Below are 24,416 nucleotides of genomic sequence, written 5' to 3'. Positions count from 1 at the left end.
CTAGTAGTGCCACAGCCGGGTCCCAGCAGCGGATAATCCGTCAGCAGCAGGGTCACTGCGGAAGATGGGAACTAGCAGTGGTATTAATACTGCTACTAGTTCCCATCCACCGCAGGGACCCCCGCTGCTGACGGTATATCCGCTACTGGGACCCCGCTGCCCTGGCCCGTGCCGTGGGTGCTCCTCACTTTCTGTGGGTGCTCGGGCCCCAGAGCACCCACGGTTTCGGTTCCTATGATCTGAGCTGCACCCTAGGAAGTAGCATTGGAGAAAAGCACCCAGCCATAGAATCGGGCAGCTTGCAGCACCCATGGTGCTGCCCATGCCACCTATCGCAGAGGCCATGGAATCTCCGCCCACCTATTGCAGAGGCCATGGAATCTTCATCCAATGATGAATTCTTCACACCCCCTTCATGGTGGGGAATTGCCTCCATGTTTTCCAAAAGCATGGGCTGATAACTGACAATGATGGAATATTGAAAAAAAAAAGCAGTGTTTATGGTAGTGTGAAAATAAACATTGTGGCATAACGCATGATGCTTTTGTGTGTGTGTGTGTGTGTGTGTGTGAGAGAGAGATAGACTGTGTGTGTGTGTGCAGATATTTGTGTGTTGTCAAAAACATAAAAATTCTAATGAGGTTAGGGATGCATAGTTCTAGGAGATTGTATTTACTTGTGGATCTGTCCAGTATTTTTTCTAACATTTTGGGGGAAATTTACTAACATGTGTATTCTACCTCACATGTGATGTTGCTATGGGCAACTAATCAGAATTATTTATTTATCACCCTCTAGAAGATAGTAGACTGGATCTGATTGGTTGCCCAAAGCAACATCACATGTGAAGTAGAATACACATCTTAGTAAATTTCCCCCAAAATGTTAGAAAAAAACTGGACAGATCCACAAGTAAATACAATCTCCTAGAACTATGCATCCCTAACCTCATTAGAATGTTAATGTTTTTGTTTTTGACAACACACACATACATACATACACACACACACACACACACACACACACACACACACACACACACAATTTCCCCCTTTACCTTCACATAAAGGACATTGAGATGCCTGTGTATAATGTTGGTCATCAACAGAGTTTTTCTCTTTTGAGATTCAATTCATGCATTGGCCAGTGTGTGAATATTATACTTGGAGCAAAGAAAACAGCTAGTCAAAATGGGAATACCAGCCTCTTTTACTGTTACTGGCACTATTGACTGAATATAATTTTTTTAATCACCAATACCAACAGAAATATTTATTTGTATTTTTTATTTTTGTAGAGAACAAAGTGCTTTAAACACTTTATATAACAAAAAAATATGTTTGTCTAATTCATTTTAATTTTGTATGGATAAACTCTCTCAATATAACACATACATATAAGTTACAATTTTAATAAAAATAAATCTCTCAGTGGAAACGCATAGTCTAATATCTTGTTTCATTTACTTTACGTAAACTGATCCAAAGAGGGGTTTTATACCGCAGTGAGTAGTTTTCACTTAGTTGAAGACTTCACCTTCTTCTTTAGTGTTAGCTAAGTCCACATGTTGATGTCCTCCTTACGTCAAAACACTGAAACAATAAAACATACTGTATAAGCATATTTATATAAATATTTAAAATTGTACTTTGTAACACGTATTAGTGTATAAAAAAAATGAGGACATTGCAGCCTGCATATAACAAGACATTATAAATATATATTGGGAATTATAGTCTATTTCCTTGACCTGAAATATTGACCATTTCTCTATGGCTTGTATTTTTGCCTGTAATAGTAAAGAATATCATATGAGCACTGGTACCACTTTGCATTAGTGTTGTTTTATTTAGCTCTCTTACTGATATTCTTTAAGAGGGTGCAGAACACACTACTGATTTTTTATAGTGTGAGATAAAAGCAATAAGGGTAGGTGAAGTTATGATGTCTGAGGTAGGTACCTAAATGCGGAACTTGAAAAATATGTTATGGTGATCTGCATACACTGACAGGACATGCAAATATGAAATGTGTCTGTTACAGAGACATCGAACCCATTCACAAGCCGCCCAAATGGCAAGGAATGGAAGTCCGGTGGACCATTGGTCTCTCCTGATAATTATGGGATTGCCCTGCTCACAGCTGCACCGCACCAAACAAGGATGTGCTATAGGTACCTACACACAAGCAAAGTAACAGATCCTATTTTACATATCACCAGCCAAGCGTAGTATTATGAAGTACTTGGTGTAATTTTAAACTCTGACCAGTCCTCCCAACTGTCACAATTTTTGCGGGGAATAGACACTGTTTGCCTGCTCACAGCATCTATTCATGGCAGGCAGGGGGCAGGAGGTATGGACAGCAGCTCATAAAGCTCTGTCCATACCTCCAAGGCAGAGAAATGGGGTGTGGCCTCATGGGAGCATCATCCCCATGAAGCCATTTCTCCTTTTTGTATAGGCCACATAGTCCCACTCTGCAATATCTCCAAATTTGGGAGATCTGTCTCACCCCACACACTGAAATCTGCTATTCACGGAACAATAGGACCCCGATAACAAGTGGATATAAACAGGAGAAGTACTGTAAAACCTTTTATGGGTATATGCATATGGGTGTGTTTGTTGTACCACCTCCTGTGTTGTGTGTGTGTTTTTTGGCAATAGGACACGACATTCAATATATTCTCTTTAATCTTTTTTTTTATAGAAATTGTATTGCGTATATATATATATATATATATATATATGTATATATATATATATATATATATATAAATATATAGCATAAGTATTCAACGGCGGCACTCCCAGCACCTGACGAAAATCGATTAAATCGATTGAAACGTTGAGCAAGTCACGCTGTATCCGCATCGTTTCTTTACAAGTGCTGGGAGTGCCGCCGTTGAATACTTATGCTGTCTATTCCTATGGGATCTGGCGTGCACCGAGCCATCTGATATCCAATTTCTAGAGTGCCGAATCCACCCCTCTTGTCTATATATATATATATATATATATATATATATATATATATATATATATATATATATATATATATATATATATATATATGCTGCTCAGAGAGAGAGAGTAGGAGGACTTTCTGTTGTGGTGGATGACAAACCGTTTTATTGCCTTGTGAAAGACAATAAAAGGAGAGAGGTTATACTTCCTGGAGTTTACCAGAAGTTACTCCATCCATTAATCCAGTCTATTAATTGGATACGGCACCCACAATATGTTCACTTAAAGGAAAACTCCCACTTTTTGATCTTAACGGCTGTTATTTGATAGATTTTAAACATGTTACAGTTAGAAGGATACACTACATTGTATTAGGCCTCGTTAAAATATTTTTCATTGAGCCTCTTTGGGCGCATGGAGCCTAGCTTAAATATCAATTTAGACTCCAAATGGAGTAGTCGTTTGCCCCGATTACCACCTCTACGGGCAAACGACTACTCCAGTTGTAGTCTAAATGGATAGGCTCCATGCTACCAAAGAGGCTCAATGAACAATTAGGGCTTATTCATTTTCTATAAAGATGCATTATTGACAAGTCTCTAAGTAGCATAGCCCCGTCTGCTGAGATGGTCACTTAGATTGAGTGACACAGGCAGTAGCCCAGAAGTTTAGGATTAGCCCGATGTAATAGTATTGTACACATTCCTGATAACTAGTGAACAGAGGAGGTGGGGATCATGCCCACAAAATATCATATAGAATCAGATTGTTATGAACATAGGTTTTATAATTTCATGCATGTTTATTAGTGAGATAATAGCAGGAATAATATTAAGGGTGAATTTCACATATCGGTCTCAGTGTGACCGTCAGATTTGTCATGCAATTATGCAGGTCTTCTTACAAGACGATCACTGTTTGTAGCGCACATCTCAATTCCAATAATGTGTTGTATATTTGATGCATCAGCACAATTGTTTGTATGAATATTGTTTTAAATAATGTTATGTCACTTTGTATGCCCCCGTTGCCATGGAAACCAGATAGTCAGCGCTGGTTCACTTCCACCGGAAGCCATCACAGTCCCGGAGGTAAGTTATCTTTGTCTATTTATTGCACAGCACACAGCTTGTATAGTTATCCTGAAGGGGACATGGGCCTCGAAACGTTGATCGTATTAAACACGGTTTTGCACTTTAAATGCAAGTCTCCGAGTGCCACTTGTATCTACACTTTATACCAGTGGGGTCACCCCCAGCTTGAAGGCACCGGAGCAGGACATCCCCAGGGGACTCCGGAGTGCCGGAGACAACAGAGTGGCTCTATATATAGTATTTTACTATGTACCACACATAAGCTAAAAACAATTAATTAATTTATTTATTTAATACCAATTTGGATTCCCTTCTTTATTTTTATGTACACAGATATAGCTATGCACAGACATCCCCAGTGTTTTTACATATACCATTTCATATACAGATAGAGCCATACTCACACATCTAGCCCTTTAATATGATTAAGTGAGCCAGAGCTGTCGGACATAATCCTCTACTAATCGCCTACTGTATTGTTCTATGTATTGCATTTAATAGATAATAAGTTTTGGTGAGCCATGGCTCACCATGGCTCTCCAGAGAAGGCTAGTTGAAGAAGATTCAATCTGTAGTAGGATCTTGGTAGTATCCTACTGGTTAGCAGCTACTATATCTGTTTAGAGCACAGCACAGTCTCTCTAATTGTCTTCTATATGTAATGGTCTTCATTGTTGAAGCCTTCAATGGATAAGAAGTTCAAATACAGATATATATTATTATTTTTCTGCAACTTTATCGTGATGTTATTAAGACTTAGGATAATGTATTTTTTTTTAAGGCAACAACTCTAGAAGTTTTATTTGAGAGCGCCTTGATATCTATGGTTTAGAACTTAACCACCCTACAGATTTTTTACTAGTCACACAACCTGGTCACTCATACAGGCTGCCATAGGGATGAACTGCCACATTGGTAAGTAGGGACTGTCCTCTTTAACTTTATTTTCTCTATGTATTCTCTCACTTTAAGTCGTGAAGTGTTTCCTAACTAACTGAATCTATTTCCTATAACTGTCAAGAGAGAATTATAATTCAAACTCCTCATTGTTACACCAGGTATGTATATACAGAGTATTCACTGCATTATAGAGTTTTTCTGTTTTTTTTCTATTCATATTATGTTCAACTTTTATACCTGTCATACAGTTTATCATACTGCGGCTGTAATGACTGCTATCTGAACCATTGCACAGATTGGTCAATATGACAATATTATACCCACCAGTTCTGCAGAGGATTGTAAATATATTCCCTCATTTATGATATGTTATCATTAGCAATTCTATCCTTGCTACTGTATCTGTAGTCTCATCATTTTAAATCTCAAGCTAACAGCAGATACAGGATTAATCTTTAACGATATGCACTGGGATTAGATATTCTCATCAATTATTCACTGTTGACAGGCAAATGATTGACAGCAGATTTCTGTCTTGAATACACATATGCTTTCCCAACATGACTATAATTCTGTTTAACACAATTTGGATATTTAAGATGTTTAAATGTGAAAACTCTGAAAACTTTTAGGGCAACATTTTTTATTGAGATAGACTTTTGTGCCATATTATGATAGTAATATATTTCTAAGTACTTTGTGCTTAAATAGCAACAATACAAAAATTAATCTAGTGGAGATTAATTTGACTGTATGGACATGTGATGAACGCATAAACTTAACCTGAAAAAAGTAGAACTAATTGTCTAATTGTGTTCTAGACTTCCATGCTTATAACATACTGTATGGCTTAATTCAGACTTGTATGCTAAACTAAGAGTTAGAGTACATTCTGATGGTGGGAACACTGCATATGCAGAATGGTTCCTGAATCCAGGCATGCAGTGCCCCTATGTCCCAGTCTGATGGACAGGCTAAAGGTGTTTGGGGCCTGGGAAGGGGCAGTAACAAAGTCCATTCCTCAAAATGGCTGTGTAATAATCTATGTTTTTTTTGTGGATCTTTGATTGGAGCAGAACCTGGACTTGGTGACTGGAAACTAGCTAGTTAAATATAATTCCTATTAGTGAACAATGAAGTAACACTGACTAAAATCAGGCAGTGGATGAGACCCAGAGCAGAGGCCGGGATTCAAACATGCTGGTGGTTTTCACCAGGGACCCCACAATGGAGTTTAGACTTCACATTGCCCAATATGCAGGTCACATCCCTGGGTTACCCAGTATTAGTGCTAGAGTCTAGTATAAAAACAAGTGCTATGGGAAATATAATTCAACTGGAGCTGATAAAGAATACCAGACAGAAAACAACAACTTGAATAGCTGACTGGAGCTATTGTTTTTCTTGGCAAGAACAGTATTGGAGAGGCTATATAAGATTAGAAATGTGTAAGAATATTGGACAGGAACCACTGGAACAATATCAGACTAGAAAATATCAGGCAGAAACCAAAAGACAATATCAAACTGGAACCAATTAATACTATTGGACTGGAATAGATAAACACTAGTTGGCTGAAACTGATGAACATTATCAGACTGGAACCAATACACACTAATAATCTAGTAATGATGAACACTATCTGAGTGGAACCAATGAAAACAATCCAACTGGAAAGGATGAACACTCTTTGGCTGGAAACAATGAACACGATTCAACTGGAACCAAGAAACACTGTCAGACTGTTGCCATCGCCACTCCTCTGAACAGAAAATGCCTCAGCATCCAGAACAGTAAGTGACAGGAGCCCTGCTGTGTATTCTTACTGACCGTGACAGGAGACAAGTCTTTTTTTCGGAATGCTGGAGTCAGTGTATGTCTGGAAAATCAGATTTACTCACCTCAGCTGCAGACCTGAGATGGAAATCTGAGTAACCTTCAGTAATTGAGTAACTGATAGTCACTCAGAGTGATCTGATGGTGTATCTTGAGACAATAAGTTATATAATGCTGGGCATCGTTCATCTTTCTGTGTTGGTTATAAGCTAACCCTGTAATTTGTGTATGTATCCTACTGCCTGCTCTGGAATCTTAAAATGACTCACTCTCTATTTAATGCCAAACCATGCCCCCTAACATATGTCTGCACCCAAAATTGCATACTGAATTAGTTGAACATAATTATGACACAATGGGCAGTATTCAATGAGACTGATTCGCCATGTTTTATGGCGATTTTGTGCTATTTTCGTGCTGTACGGCGATTTTTCGACTAAAACAGTGAATCACCCTATTCAATGACCAGATGGTGAATACATTTCAAGGTTTTTATCGCCATGATTCACCGAGTAACAATCGCTATCTTTTTATGGTGAAGTGGAATGTGAACTTTTAAAATGAAATGTTTTTTGTTTTTTTTCGATTTGGTGTAAAAAAATCAGGAATTTTATTCTGAGGAGGGGCATGCTATTTTTATTCATGTGCTGTAAGCACATGAATATATATTTAATTTTAAAAATGTATTTATTTATTTTTTACACAGAGCAGCCAGCAGGGGGCCGGGAGCCGAGCTGCTCATTAGATATTCATATATTCACTGTCTGCACCCGATCATTACATATGCACGATCAGGTGTAGTGAATACCCGGTCCCCTGTTGGCTATCCCGGGGGGCAGCCTGTGCTGCCTGGCTCCCGGGGAGCCCACCTCCCCCCCACAAACGTTCTGGGGCAGGCAGGGAGACTTCCATCTCCCTGCCTGCCGCCGTCCTCAGGCTCCCTGCGGCATCGCCGCAGGAGTTAAAATTCACCGGTCAGGGGCAGTGAGCCCCTGACTCATTGAATACTGGAGCCGGCGAGGCTCCGGAACGCGGTGGGCAGTGGCGAATGTGCAGCGAATCCTAAGCAGGATTCACTGCACATCGTCAAAATTCTCATTGAATACTGCCCAATGGCTTCATTAGAAGACAATTAGGAGACTATGGGAAAACACTAAGAAATAAAAATAACCCATTATAATATTGATCATGCTAAGCTAAATAAATATAAACTTCACATACAGTATACTGATAAATAATTTAAGTGAAGTGTAAACAATAATTCCACACCCTTTACTACTTATACAGGAAAGCCAGGTGACTAAATACTTCACATGGTAGAAGAAATCATACATTTTTGTGTTTGCATGGGTTGGGATCATTTGGTCTATTGCATTATGGTCGAAAGTCATTAGGTCGAATCCATTAGGTCGACATGCTAAAAGGTCGACATGACTCTAGGTCGACATGGGAAAAGGTCGACATGATTCTAGGTCGAAAGGTCATTAGTTCGAAAGGTCATTAGTTCGACAAGGTCATTAGTTCGACATTGTCTATGTCGACATTCACAAGGTCGACATGGGGTTTTTCACTGTTTTTTTACCTGAATGTCAACACAGTCGACATGGACACAGTTTAAAGTGCACTGCATCCCCTCGCATCGCTCGCTGCGCTCGCAATGCGTCGGGCACGGTGCCTCGCTACGCTCGGCACACTATTTTATTCTCCCACCACGCCCTAGTGGATGGTAGGGCATGAAATACCGCCTGTCGGCACATGTTGGCTCAAAAAACAGTGAAAAACTCCATGTCGACCTTGTGAATGTCGACATAGACAATGTCGAACTAATGACCTTGTCGAACTAATGACCTGTCGAACTAATGACCTTTCGAACTAGAATCATGTCGACCTTTTCCCATGTCGACCTAGAGTCATGTCGACCTTTTAGCATGTCGACCTAATGGATTCGACCTAATGACTGTCGACCATAATGCAGTAGACCAAATGACCGCATCCCGTTTGCATGATTATTTTTTCTATATACACATTCCCTCTTTTTTGAGATATAATGTATTTGTCAATAATGTCCAGCACTCCTCCAAATATATGTACTTGCCCAGCTGCTTCCATTAAATATATATATATATACAGTATATATATATATATATATATATATATATATATATATAGAGAGAGAGAGAGAGAGATTCCTGAGGTGGCACTACTGGGTTAGGTGGTCTAATGCTGACTATATGCCCTGGTGCCTTCCTGTAGCGTCTGGCTGAGCAGCCATGGGCTAAATACAAAGTAATGGTGGGTGGCGGCACTCAGAAGAAATTGAGACAGCAGACCGGATTAAACCGACGTTTCAAAGCCCTCAGGCTTTTTTATCAAGGTGCTGGTGTAGAGACAAATGATACAACAATGTGGCTTACCTATATAGATGATGATACCATTCGCGGCTCGTGCGTGCGCCAGGAAGGAAGACGCGCTCTGATGACATCATCCCCTCTCAGCTAACCTGCAGGAGGCGCGAAGGGGGCCCGACAGTGGAGGACCAATCACCATATGGCTTTTAAGTATACGTATCTACAACAATAAATGGACAAACAAATGAGTGCAATGATAATTAAACATCAAACAACAAGTAAAACAAATGTGCAATGTCTGTGTAGTAAACGTATATCAAAGTGGCCATAAATTATGTGAATAGTGACTGAGACTAGATGCAAAAAATGTGCGAGGTAATAAATGGTAGGAAAAGTATAAGCTTGCGGCACAGCAAGTATGGGTAGGGGTAGAAAGAGTATATGTATATAAATGTTAATGTCGGCGCAATGAGATAAGCCATAAGTGCCTATGCAAGAACCCAAAGGTTTGTGTGTGACTACATGGCATTTCCACAGCTGCGTAGAAGAGTAAGGTATCTAGACACTTATGATGAATGTATACTATACTAGGGATATATGTAATGTGTGGCACTTATATAAATGTGTAGTCCACTAGGGTATGTGTGCTATATAGCACTTGTATGATGACGGGATACAAAGAAATTAACCACAGGAAACAAGAGAGTCCAAGATTTTAATTTAACCCTTTCGGGGCCAGGGTATCCAGGGTGAAGATCCATCGGCTCCCCAATTGTAGTAGTCGCAGGGATCTGTTACCCCCTCTACGGAGGGGGGGGTACATGATCTATGATCTTGTAGCGCAATGTGGAAATAGCATGTTTTGCTTCAGAAAAATGCCGTGCCACCAGCTGTTCACTTTTGCCGGTGTTTATGGCTGCTTTCATTGCTGATCTGTGTGCTGCGGCTCACTCTTTGAAACTGTGGTCAGTTTTGCCAACATAGTGGCAACACTAAAGTTGAACAATTCAAGTTACAGCGGCAACTAAAGCTACAAGAATTTTTTCAACATAAACCCAAGGATGATAATCCGACACAAATCACTGGTTTTTCTGCACAATTGCGTAAAAAATCAAAATTTGAACCAACCACTACTAATCCATTGATCAAAACCTATTGCAGGATGATAGAACAAGATATAGCCACATTGGACAATAAAATAACTACACGCTCCAATTTTTCAAAAGATCAATGGCAAGCGCTCAAAAACCTACAAAATGACACCAGTATCTGCATACGTCCTGCAGACAAAGGCGGTGGGATAGTGGTCCTCAATTTTACCGACTATGTCGAAGAAGCGGAAAGACATCTTGCTGATACCACCACTTACAAAGCACTCAGTCATGATCCATCAAAAATGTATAAAAAAGAGCTAGATGACATTATCAACAAAGCTGTAATTGAAAATATCATCGACACAGCTACAAAAGATGCTTTGATCATGGACTTTCCCATCACACCGCTCCTGTATCTTACCCCCAAGATACATAAGACACTAGTAAAACCCCCGGGCAGGCCAATCATATCCGCCCGGGGCTCACTATATCAACCAGTGTCTATTTACCTAGACTTTTTTCTGCAGCCTTGTGTACAAGGGGAGAAAACTTACCTTAAAGACACAAACTCCCTTCTTACCAAACTTGCAGATCTGGGCAACTTACCAGAACAATGTATACTGGGGACTATAGATGTTACTAATTTGTATACATGCATCCCCCACCATGAAGGAGTTGAAGCGGTGCGCATCCTGTTAACTGACAATCCGCTATATACAGGTCCTGCCATACCATTTTTTCTGCAACTTTTGGAGCTCACATTAAAAAGATTTTTTTTCATATTTAATGGTAAATTTTACCTGCAACTCAAGGGGTGTGCGATGGGGTCCTCAGTGGCTCCATCGTTCGCCAATTCCTACATGCTTGGCAGAGAAAATCATTTATTCATCAATAATTCCATCAGCAAGCCCTATCTGCATTTCTATATCCGCTATATAGATGACCTATTGGTCATATGGTCACATAGTGCAACCTCCTTGGCGGCTCTCATTGACAGCCACAACACCACCAATTCTTCTATCAAGTTCACATACAATTTACATTCCTCCCAAGTATGTTATCTGGATGCTGAGTTAATGTGCAATTCTTCATATGGGGTTCGCAGGTTTTCAAAAATAACAGATTATTCCAGAAGTTTTTTCTTCTTTTACTTAAAAAAACTTTTATTTATGAAGCCAATATATATGCAAAAAAACTTTTGCCAAAGATATAAGTAAAAGACTTTTCCCAAAGATATGAATAAAAAATTGCAAAAAATACAAAATATAAAACACAGTATACAGTCTCGTTCCTTGCAGAAAAAAAGTTTTAAAATAGGCTCACCGGACCTCTCGGGGGCAGAATCTCCTACCACTTAGATGTTTCTCAGTGGGATTTCTTTAACAGGATGAAATGCTGCTCCTTCACTGGTACTCTTCCCTTCAGGCACCACACTGCCACTGTGGTGACCCTTTGGGTTTTCCCTGTGTTTGGATAAAGAATTCCCTCGTGTGTAGGAGATAGGGATAGGTAATCCTTAGAGCAAAAAGAACACACAGCCTGCGTTCCTCTCACCAGCCAGCACCTGCCTGCGCTCGCAGTCTGGCAGGGTCACCGGGATGCTGATCTTTAAATGTATGCTGTGGGGCTCCGATGTTATCTGGATACCTCTCCCAGGCTTCACTTGAATGTATGTGAGCCTCTCGGGGTGCGATTGTATATACCCCGGTACTGCTCTCTTGTGTCTGGCGGCATCTTGAGAAAGACCCAAGAGGTTGAAACTAGTAGATGAGCAGCTGGAGATTGGAGCTCACAGAAAAGTAAAAAGCTGCCAGACACAAGGGAGCAGTACCGGGGTATATACAATCGCACCCCGAGAGGCTCATATACATTCAAGTGAAGCCTGGAGAGGTATCCAGATAACATCGGAGCCCCACGGCATACATTTAAAGATCAGCGTCCCGTTGACCCTGCCAGACTGCAAGCGCAGGCAGGTGCTGGCTGGTGAGAGGAACGCAGGCTGTGTGTTCTTTTTGCTCTAAGGATTACCTGTCCCTATCTCCTACACACGAGGGAATACTTTATCCAAACACAGGGAAAACCAGAAGGGTCACCACAGTGGCAGTGTGGTGCCTGAAGGGAAAAGTACCACTGAAGGAGCAGCATTTCATCCTGCTAAAGAAATCCCACTGAGAAACATCTAAGTGGTAGGAGATTCTGCCCCCGAGAGGTCCGGTGAGCCTATTTTAAAACTTTTTTTCTGCAAGGAACGAGACTGTATACTGTGTTTTATATTTTGTATTTTTTGCAATTTTTTATTCATATCTTTGGGAAAAGTCTTTTACTTATATCTTTGGCAAAAGTTTTTTTGCATATATATTGGCTTCATAAATAGAAGTTTTTTAAGTAAAAGAAGAAAAAACTTCTGGAATAATCTGTTATTTTTGAAAACCTGAGAACCCCATATAAAGAATTGCACATTAACCCAGCACTGCAGATAATCCCTGTTTTTGCATAGAGATTGTCCATTGAAATAATTATTGATTGAATATTTTCACCTGGGATTCAGCAGCTGCAGGGGGAGAGCGCTTGAGACTATGAGGACTGACTTTTTTAAAGAGATGTTATCTGGATGTACTAATTACGGTCAAGAATGGCATCATAGCCACTAACATTTATACCAAGCCCACAGACCGCAATAACATACTTCTGGCATCAAGCCAACATCCAGCACCCCTCATTAGGGGCTTACCTCATTCGCAAATGCTCAGAGTCTGACGCATAACCAGCGATATTGAAGAACTCAATCCAGCTCTGGATCGTATGGCAAATAAATTCATACAACGGGGATACCCCAGGGAACAAGTTGAGCGCACCAAAGAGCAGATAGCCATCATGCCACGGGAAAAGGCGTTGCAAGCCAAACCTAAAAACAACCAGTCCAACAAACTTATTTGGGTGAACTCGTTCCATTCAACAAGTACGGGTATTAATCAGATAGTCAAGAAACATTGGCCAATAATTCAATCTGATACATCTTTACCATCACTCCAATCCAAAACCATCATGAGCGCATACAAAAGGGGAAGAAATCTTAATGACCTTTTACTCAAAAATGACATTAGATATCCAATTCCATCCAATTCATCATTTCTTGGCACCCCCAAACTAGGATGTTACCGCTGCTGCGGCTGCGCCACCTGCAATCACCTAATCCTTGGAGACAGTTTTTATCACCCTTACTCGGGAATGAAGTATAAAATACGACATTGATTGGGATGTACATCTCAATACGTCATATATTTAATCAGCTGCCCGTGCGGCCGCCACTATGTTGGCAAAACTGACCGCAGTTTCAAAGAGCAAACCGCAGCACACAGATCAGCAATTAAAGCAGCCATAAACACCGGCAAAAGTGAACAGCTGGTGGCACGGCATTTTTCTGAAGCAAAACATGCTATTTCCACATTGCGCTACAAGATCATAGATCATGTACCCCCCCCTCCGTAGAGGGGGTAACAGATCCCTGCGACTACTACAATTGGGGAGCCGATGGATCTTCACACTGGATACCCTGGCCCCGAAAGGGTTAAATTAAAATCTTGGACTCTCTTGTTTCCTGTGATTAATTTCTTTGTATCCCGTCATCATACAAGTGCTATATAGCACACATACCCTAGTGGACTACACATTTATATAAGTGCCACACATTACATATATCCCTAGTAGAGTATACATTCATCATAAGTGTCTAGATACCTTACTCTTCTACGCAACTGTGGAAATGCCATGTAGTCACACACAAACCTTTGGGTTCTTGCATAGGCGCTTATGGTTTATCTCATTGCGCCGACATTAACATTTATATACATATACTCTTTCTACCCCTACCCATACTTGCTGTGCCGCAAGCTTATACTTTTCCTACCATTTATTACCTCGCACAATTTTTGCATCTAGTCTCAGTCACTATTCACATAATTTATGGCCACTTTGATATACGTTTACTACACAGACATTGCACTTTTGTTTTACTTGTTGTTTGATGTTTAATTATCATTGCACTCATTTGTTTGTCCATTTATTGTTGTAGATACGTATACATAAAAGCCATATGGTGATTGGTCCTCCACTGTCGGGCCCCCTTCACGCCTCCTGAAGGTTAGCTGAGAGGGGATGATGTCATCAGAACGCGTCTTCCTTCCCTGCGCACGCACGAGCCATGAATGGTATCATTATCTATATAGGCAAGCCACATTGTTGTATCATTTGTCTCTACACCAGCACCTTGATAAAAAAGCCTGAGGGCTTTGAAACGTCGGTTTAATCCGGTCTGCTGTCTCAATTTCTTCTGAGTGCCGCCACCCACCATTACTTTATATATATATATATATATATATATATATATATATATATATATATATATGTGGGGTATCTCCTTTAACAGAGAGTGGTCTGCACACCAACTTGAAGAAAAAAGCATTTTTATATTGATGCAAGAAAAATCAAGCACATGGCATTACATTGGAATCAAAACAAAAAGGTGCAGGTTACTTATCCATAGCCCATAACATCATCGTAGGGGACCCGCCACCGACTTCCAAAGCCAGAATACCCGACAGACTGTTTCGGTGGTATGACCACCTTTCTCAAGGGTACAAGCATAACTGAAATGCTAGCCATATATAAAGGCCCTGACGGCGCCAAAATCAGTTCAAACAGCACTCACCTGTCACTTAATCTCACCTGGTACACCTGTGCGGTGAAACGCACATGACCCGCACTTCCGGTATCAAGAACCCGGATAAGCTCAAATAAGTCCCAAATAACAAGTTGCTAAGGTGCAAGGTCACCTGTATAGCACCGCCCGCTGACCCTACTGCACAAGCACAACACCACTCACCCCCTCCGGCGTGAGCGGCGTGTCCGGCAGCCAGATCGCTAGCGTGTGCTCACCTAACTGCCGCTGGAACGCATCCCGTCAGGTCGTGGAACGCACGGCCATGACACCTGCGTCAGCACAGGCAGGGCGAACTAAACAGGATATCCTAAGACGTCATCGCTGGAACACACACAATCAGACCGTGGAACGCACGGCCATGACAGGAGCGCCAACATAGACAAAATATATGGAACATGAGGACAATATTATAAGTGCGGGGCAATCAATAATTTGAATAAATAGCTAAATCCCAAGGTGGAAAATAGACTTATAGTGAGTATAAGGCCGCATGTCACTGATAATGGCACACATCATTTGGCCCACACATTGGGAGTGCTTTCATCTTCTGTATATCAGATATCATCGTTCTAAAAAAATGCCATACAAAATATAATACATAAATATAATAATAGAAAAACCACACCTCACCATTGAGTGTGCCCCAATCAATGCAATAAATGTGATAATAAAAAGAAGGAAGGTTATATAAATATAAGGTGCGCCAATATAGTAAGTGTTGAATCAGTCTAGCATCAAACAGGTTGTGGTAGCCTGCCAGACTACCCAATATAATACATTAGTCACCTATGACATAAATACACAAGTAGTCCCACTACAGAAAGACATTCAAATTAATTTCTTCATTCAGGCCCTCCGGAGCTAGGGAATTCAAGTTATAGATGAACTCACATTCCTTTTGTAAGAGGGTTAGGTGCCGATCACCTCCTCTTTTAGGGGCCCTGATTTGAAAAAGAGGCATAAACTTGAAGTCCTTCATAGTATGGCCAACCTCAAAAAAATGTCTAGCCACCGGTGGGGTGGTGTGGTCACGAACAGTCATAGCCTTTTTAATCGATGAACGATGCATTCCTATTCGTTCCTTAAGCATCCGGATCGTTTTTCCGATATACAGGTATTTGCAAGGGCAGATAATGACGTAAATAACAAATTTACTATCACAGTTCATACGATGTTTCAATTTGAACTCAATGCCAGTCCTGGGGTTGCAAAAGACATCACCTGTTAGCATATGTTGGCAATTGACGCAGCCACTACACCTGAATGCACCACTCTTGCATCCAAGCCATGTACCTTTCTTTGGGGCTGGGCTAATGTCAGAAAACGTGATCTGATCCTTGAAATTGCTGCTTCGTTTGTAGGCAAACATCGGGATTTCACTACAAAATGTGCCCATAACTGGGTCAGATTCCAGTATATGCCAGTGCTTAAGTACCACTTCCCTCAGCTTAGTTGAAGCTATAGAGAAAGTTGTGGGAAAAATCATCCTTTTGATAGTTTTATCCCTCTTGGGTTGTGTCAACAACGTTCCTCTATCCAATAGAAGACATTTTTTGATGGCCTCTTCAACTTCCAGACTGTCATAACCTCTGGAAGTAAAGTCATCACCCATCACCCTCAATGCTGTTGGTAATTCATCAGGGTTCGAGGTAATCCTTACCACACGAAGAAGCTGTGAGTAAGGCAACCCTCTTTTTAACGCGGGTGGGTGAAAGCTTTCTGCCCGTAAGACGGAGTTAGTATCAGTTGGTTTTTTGTAGATGGAAGTAGATAATTTACCAAGATTAACACTCACGTCTACGTCAAGAAAACACACATTTGTGGGACTACTTATGTATGAAAACCTGATGGTGCCAGGTAGTCCATTAAGGTGTTTCATAAATAAGTCCAGTTTCTCAGGGCCTCCGGTCCATAAAAAGAAAATATCATCAATGAATCTCACATATGAGTTGATAAAGGAAAAATATGAGTTATTGTTCAAAATGTGAGATGTTTCATAGTCATACATATACAAGTTGGCATAGGCCGGGGCCATATTAGAGCCCATGGCCGTGCCCTGTAGCTGCAAAAAAAATGAATTATCAAAAAGAAAATAATTCTTATGTAAGATGAAATCAATTAACAACAAAAAATATTCAACCGGAGGACCCTGGTACGCTGGACTGTGGGTGACTATCCGTTTGATGGCATCAATACCTGCAGCTACAGGGCACGGCCATGGGCTCTAATATGGCCCCGGCCTATGCCAACTTGTATATGTATGACTATGAAACATCTCACATTTTGAACAATAACTCATATTTTTCCTTTATCAACTCATATGTGAGATTCATTGATGATATTTTCTTTACTTCCAGAGGTTATGACAGTCTGGAAGTTGAAGAGGCCATCAAAAAATGTCTTCTATTGGATAGAGGAACGTTGTTGACACAACCCAAGAGGGATAAAACTATCAAAAGGATGATTTTTCCCACAACTTTCTCTATAGCTTCAACTAAGCTGAGGGAAGTGGTACTTAAGCACTGGCATATACTGGAATCTGACCCAGTTATGGGCACATTTTGTAGTGAAATCCCGATGTTTGCCTACAAACGAAGCAGCAATTTCAAGGATCAGATCACGTTTTCTGACATTAGCCCAGCCCCAAAGAAAGGTACATGGCTTGGATGCAAGAGTGGTGCATTCAGGTGTAGTGGCTGCGTCAATTGCCAACATATGCTAACAGGTGATGTCTTTTGCAACCCCAGGACTGGCATTGAGTTCAAATTGAAACATCGTATGAACTGTGATAGTAAATTTGTTATTTACGTCATTATCTGCCCTTGCAAATACCTGTATATCGGAAAAACGATCCGGATGCTTAAGGAACGAATAGGAATGCATCGTTCATCGATTAAAAAGGCTATGACTGTTCGTGACCACACCACCCCACCGGTGGCTAGACATTTTTTTGAGGTTGGCCATACTATGAAGGACTTCAAGTTTATGCCTCTTTTTCAAATCAGGGCCCCTAAAAGAGGAGGTGATCGGCACCTAACCCTCTTACAAAAGGAATGTGAGTTCATCTATAACTTGAATTCCCTAGCTCCGGAGGGCCTGAATGAAGAAATTAATTTGAATGTCTTTCTGTAGTGGGACTACTTGTGTATTTATGTCATAGGTGACTAATGTATTATATTGGGTAGTCTGGCAGGCTACCACAACCTGTTTGATGCTAGACTGATTCAACACTTACTATATTGGCGCACCTTATATTTATATAACCTTCCTTCTTTTTATTATCACATTTATTGCATTGATTGGGGCACACTCAATGGTGAGGTGTGGTTTTTCTATTATTATATTTATGTATTATATTTTGTATGGCATTTTTTTAGAACGATGATATCTGATATACAGAAGATGAAAGCACTCCCAATGTGTGGGCCAAATGATGTGTGCCATTATCAGTGACATGCGGCCTTATACTCACTATAAGTCTATTTTCCACCTTGGGATTTAGCTATTTATTCAAATTATTGATTGCCCCGCACTTATAATATTGTCCTCATGTTCCATATATTTTGTCTATGTTGGCGCTCCTGTCATGGCCGTGCGTTCCACGGTCTGATTGTGTGTGTTCCAGCGATGACGTCTTAGGATATCCTGTTTAGTTCGCCCTGCCTGTGCTGACGCAGGTGTCATGGCCGTGCGTTCCACGACCTGACGGGATGCGTTCCAGCGGCAGTTAGGTGAGCACACGCTAGCGATCTGGCTGCCGGACACGCCGCTCACGCCGGAGGGGGTGAGTGGTGTTGTGCTTGTGCAGTAGGGTCAGCGGGCGGTGCTATACAGGTGACCTTGCACCTTAGCAACTTGTTATTTGGGACTTATTTGAGCTTATCCGGGTTCTTGATACCGGAAGTGCGGGTCATGTGCGTTTCACCGCACAGGTGTACCAGGTGAGATTAAGTGACAGGTGAGTGCTGTTTGAACTGATTTTGGCGCCGTCAGGGCCTTTATATATGGCTAGCATTTCAGTTATGCTTGTACCCTTGAGAAAGGTGGTCATACCACCGAAACAGTCTGTCGGGTATTCTGGCTTTGGAAGTCGGTGGCGGGTCCCCTACGATGATGTTATGGGCTATGGATAAGTAACCTGCACCTTTTTGTTTTGATTCCAATGTAATGCCATGTGCTTGATTTTTCTTGCATCAATATAAAAATGCTTTTTTCTTCAAGTTGGTGTGCAGACCACTCTCTGTTAAAGGAGATACCCCACATATGCAATTTCTTATGTGATCTGGCACCCTGAATTCACACCCAAAGGTGTGCGGTTTTTCAAGTGTATATATATATATATATATATATATATATATATATATATATATATATATATATATATATATATATATATATATATATATATATAGACAGGAGGGTCCGCACTCCCAATCAGGATAGCAAGCAATAGCGGGGTGAGTACACTCCAGTATTCAACAAAATAAATGGTTTAATACATCACCATTACAGCATACAGTAAGTCGACGTTTCGGACTGAACACAGTCCTTTATCAAGACAGATATCTATGCGACACAACAGCTCAGCAACAGTGCAGGGGGCAGTGTGCTCTCTCGGCTGATCTGTTTGCTATTGGCCCTTGGACTTATATATATATATATATATATATATATATATATATATATAGACAAATTACAGCAATTGAGATCAGCCCTCAGGGAACTTAAAATAGATGCCATCAACAAATGTGTTCCAAAGTTTTAGCACTGTAATTATTTCCTCAGGGTTTCCTATACCCAGGACAGGTAGAGACAGGTACAAAAAGTGAGTACTCCAATTGGATGTTGATTGGATATATAAAAAGACACTTGGCACCTAAATAAAAACCTTTCCATGGCTTTTTTAATAAATTTTTCATTTTTGAGTACTTTATAATATGTCTATTTTGCATGGTTCTCATTTTGTCGGTGAATAACACTTGGATATTTGTACATGTATACTGTAAAGCCATCCACAATTGTTTTTTTTATGCTTTGAGTAGGCACAATCTTCAGTACACATTTGTGTTTTTTTCATGTGTTCACATTTACACAATACCTTTAGGTACTATACTGTATTTTATATTATCATACAGTATACTCCTCAGCAGGTCTGCCAAATTTATACCATGACTTTTATTCATGATTATTAACTGGTTTACTTTTTACATAATATATGTCATCAGTGCAGCCATTCTAGGACATTTATTGGTACTTGTTTCCTAGCACGGCGCCCATTGCATCGTATACCATAAGCCTTACAATGGTATGCGAGGCGACGGCACCCGATGTTATACAATTTTAAAATCGTATACCATTGTATATGGCATACAATGCCATACAATGCGATGCGATTTTAAAATTGTATAAGCACCCTATTGGGTGCTTTCAATGTTAAATTGCCCCCCTATAATATTATTAATTGTATAAGCAATATAATGGGTGCTTACAATGTTAAAAGCACCCCCACGACACCCCCACTATCAACGCCAACCTGAAGCGTAGCAAGCGCAGCGAGCCCACGAGGGGAGGCGGTACGAGTCCTCCGACCTTTTCATATCCCCACCATCCACGTCGGCGTGGAGTTGAGGTTATATAGTGTGGCAAGCGCAGCGAGCCACCGAGCCCGAAGCGTGGTGAGAGGACGCGGAATACATGTAAAGTAATACGCGTCCGCTCGCCACGCTTCGGGCTCGGTGGCTCGGTGGCTCGCTGCGCTCACCACACTATATAGAATCAACTCCACGCCGACGTGGATAGTGGGGGGTATGAAAAACTCGGAGGACGCATACCGCCGCTCGCCACGCTTCAGGTCGGCGTTTATAGTGAGGGTGGCGTGGGGGTGCATTTAACATTGTAAGCACCCATTAGGGTGCTTATACAAGTAAAAATCGTATAGGGGGACCATTTAACATTGAAAAAAACCATTACTGTGCTTATACAATTTTAAAATCACATTGCATGCGGGCATATGGTATGCGATGTTATACAATGTATACGATGCCATACGGCTGAATATCGTAGGCGCTGTACTAGGAAACAAGTACCCATTTATTCAATGCCAATGTTACTGTACATACTGTACGTGCAATTATCACACTTGTTTGTATTTACCATAAGGGATAGCTTTAGGTTGTAATGGTTTTTACTTTTGGTCTGGTTTTTGCATTTTTTGTACATAATTAACATGCATTTGTCCACTATATTTCTGTATTTTCTATGTTTGACTCTGGGATTTATGTATCACAGTCTTCCAAAAAATGTGATAGTATTTAGCATTGAATGCTCTATTTCTGGAATTTGTTCTTACTTGGTAAATCATTGACATTTTTTGTTTCTTTGTTTCTTTTTGTGAGATTAGTCATTATGTTTAGTTACCTATCATGGGTTGTATGGGTTGGTTTTTCTTTCAGCTGTGTACAGCTGTATCTGCTAAATATGTTTTATTTTACATGATCAATTTGTGGTATAATGTTATGTATTTTATATGTAGTCTGCATTGGCATTTACACCATGGTGACAGTTGGCATGGTGTTGTCAACTGCATCACAGGCTAATGAAATCATCAGTCACTAAGTGAGGTTTTCAACATTTATTAAGGCAAAATGTCAACATGACAATGGTCGACAAGAGTTTTTCACATTTTTCTCTTTTAGAACTTTTTTATACTTTACCATTCACGTGGACTATGGGAATGGTAATCCATGCAAAGGGCAGTGGTAGAGGAGCGAGGTACCTGGCCCAAACCATGGCAAGGGGTTCATTACACTGATTAGAGGTCAATGTGCTACAAAGTAAAAATTGTCACCCCAAAAGTCTAAAACAAAACCTTCATGCTGACCTTTTCGTGTGTCAGCAATTGCCACAGCCATTGTTATGTTGACCTCTTTCTTGTGTCAACTTTTTATATGCTGATATGTCAACCCTTTGGGGTCAACCAAACCTAATGTACTATGTGTATGTAATTCACAGAATAATGAGATAAATGGGTCAATAACCTTTTAGCTCTTCCTTCGTGTTTTAAATACATACAAGGCTTTTTGTTTCTTAGTAAAGCAAAACATATGAAACTTCTGTTACCATTATTTTGTATATTCTACCCGTGCTTGCTTGCGCTTACTACAGGTAATCCAGTTTCTTCCCATAATCCAAAAATATACTGCTCCCAACAAAATGAACCATAGAGTGTGTGTATGTGTGTGCGTGCGCGCGCGCGTGTGTGTGCAAACAGAGAATATAGATTGTAAACTCCACTGGGGCAAGGATTGATGTGAGTGTTCAAATATTCTCTGTAAAGCGCTGTGGCATATGTGTGCGCTATATAGAAAACCTGTTAATAAATAAATCAATGATTAGGGCTTACAATTTTTGAAAATCTAGAATCCAAAATCTCAGAAAATTTGAATATAGTGAAATGGTTTAATATTGTAGGCTCAAAGTGTTACACTCTAAACAGCTAATTAATCAAAAGCACCTGCAAATAGTTACTGGCCTTTAAATGGTCTCTCAGTGTACAGTAGTTCAGTAGAATTCACACTCATGGGGAAGACTGATGACCTGACAGTTGTACAGAAAAAAATCATTGACACCCTCCACAATGATAGGAAGCCTCAAAAGGAAATTGCAAAAGAAACTGGATGTTCTCAAAGTACTATTTCAAAGCACATTAGTAGAAAGTTAAGTGGAAGGGAATAGTGTGGAATAAAAAGGTGCACAAGCAGCAAGGATGACCACAGCCTGGAAAGGATTGTCAGGAAAAGGCCATTCAAAAGTGTTGGGGAGCTTTACAAGGAATTGCAGCATAGTAACATAGTACTGAACATAGGCTGAAAAAAGACATTAGTCCATCGAGTTCAACCTATTTGCCTTGTAACTGCTGACTTGACTACGTCATATCTATAGGATTCCCAAATATGTATCGAGTTTTGATTTAAATTCATTAACAGTAGTTGCTGTAACCACCCCCGTCAGCAATGAGTTCCAGATTTTTGCTGCTCTAATAATGAAGAATCCTCTTCTTAATTCCTCGAGCCTCAGTCCATGCCCGTGTGTCCTAAGTATAGGCCTGTTAGTGAACAAATAATCTCGCAGGTCCATATAATTCCCAATCCTGTATTTGAACTGTTGAATGAGACTGGAGATAGTGCATCAAGAGCCACCACACACAGACAGATCCTGGACATGGGCTTCAAATGTCATGTTCCTCTTTTCAAGCCACTGAAAAACAAACAATTTCAAAGGTGTCTTAACTGGGCTGAAGAAAAAAAGAACTGGTCTGTTGCTCAGTGGTCCAAAGACCTCTTCTCTGATGAGAGCATACTTTGTATCTCATTTGGAAACCAAGATCTCAGAGTCTGGAGGAAGAATGGAGAGGCACATAATCCACAATGCTTGCAGTCCATTGTGAAGTTTTCACAGACTGCGTTGATTTGGGGAGCCATGTCACCTGCTGGTGTTGGTCCATTGTGCTTTATTAAGTCAATGCAGTCATATATGAGTACATATCCATGATTATTCTTTTCAGCAGACCAACATTTCTGTATTTAAAATTCTTTTTTTTTATTGATTTCATATAATATTCAAACGTTGTGAGATTTTGGATTTGGGGATTTCATAAGCTGTAAGCCGTAATCATCAAAATAATAACAAATAAAGGCTTGAAATATCTTACTTTGCATGTACTGAGTCTATATAATATATTAGTTTCACCTTTTGACGTTGAATTACTAAAATAAATTAACTTTTGCACAATATTCTTATTTTTGGAGTTTCACCTATATGTCTCAATACAAGCCATTTTGGCATACATAGTGTAAACAAAATATAAATAACTTTGCATGATTTTGGTTCATACATTCGATTAAAGTAGACCCAAAATATTTCAATATATTTTAAAGGATTTAGAATGATCAATACACTTATATGAAGGTGATGCTATGGCTGAAATATCACAAAACCTCATTCAAGAGAAATATAGAACAGAACAAATTCCTTTGCATTAGTGGTCTAAGTACTAAAGACTTCGGAAGTAAAACCTGATAATTGGGTTCTTAAAGTTTAGCCATTGTGACTCAGAATGTATAATTGAACTAAAAGCTTTTATAGTACGATAACCTTTCAAGGATTAGTATTAAGCTCTGGTGACATTATGGCATAGATTGCAGTCAGATTTTCTGCTAAAAACACAATCAAATACACTTTAGGTGCTAGACGTGTACAGTGAAAAAAAATATCCATGACCAAGAGAAGAAAAAAACAACAAGATTTAAACAGCACTTTGAAAGCTGCTGGAAGCTATTATTGAACTAAAATCTTTTGAAGATCACAGCGGTAGGTGCTACATACAGTGGACCCCTGTGATTTTGCGAAAAGCATTCAAAAATTGTATTGTAAAATCTCAATCCAAAAAATGTGAT

At 40.1% G+C, this 24,416-nt stretch overlaps 1 protein-coding gene across 2 annotated transcripts in view; it reads right to left on the bottom strand.

Moving 5' to 3' along the window:
* Positions 1–1,271: 1,271 nt before the first annotated feature.
* LOC146061564 (bifunctional heparan sulfate N-deacetylase/N-sulfotransferase 4-like) overlaps positions 1,272–24,416 on the bottom strand; it is a 325,562-nt gene continuing 302,417 nt past the window's right edge. For both annotated transcript variants that reach the window (XR_014471058.1, XM_083174471.1), the window contains exon 15: positions 1,272–1,592. Coding sequence is in view for 1 of the 2 variants with exons in the window: in XM_083174471.1 (XP_083030597.1) it covers positions 1,551–1,592 (42 nt within the window). In the remaining variant the exon portion in view is untranslated. The remainder of the gene's footprint in view (positions 1,593–24,416) is intronic.

This window comes from Crinia signifera, chromosome 1 (assembly GCF_055691185.1).
Source record: "Crinia signifera chromosome 1, ASM5569118v1, whole genome shotgun sequence".
NCBI classification, from domain to species: Eukaryota; Metazoa; Chordata; class Amphibia; order Anura; family Myobatrachidae; genus Crinia; species Crinia signifera.
Note: the sequence above shows the minus strand (reverse complement) of the source record. Positions and strands in the feature narration are given on the sequence as shown.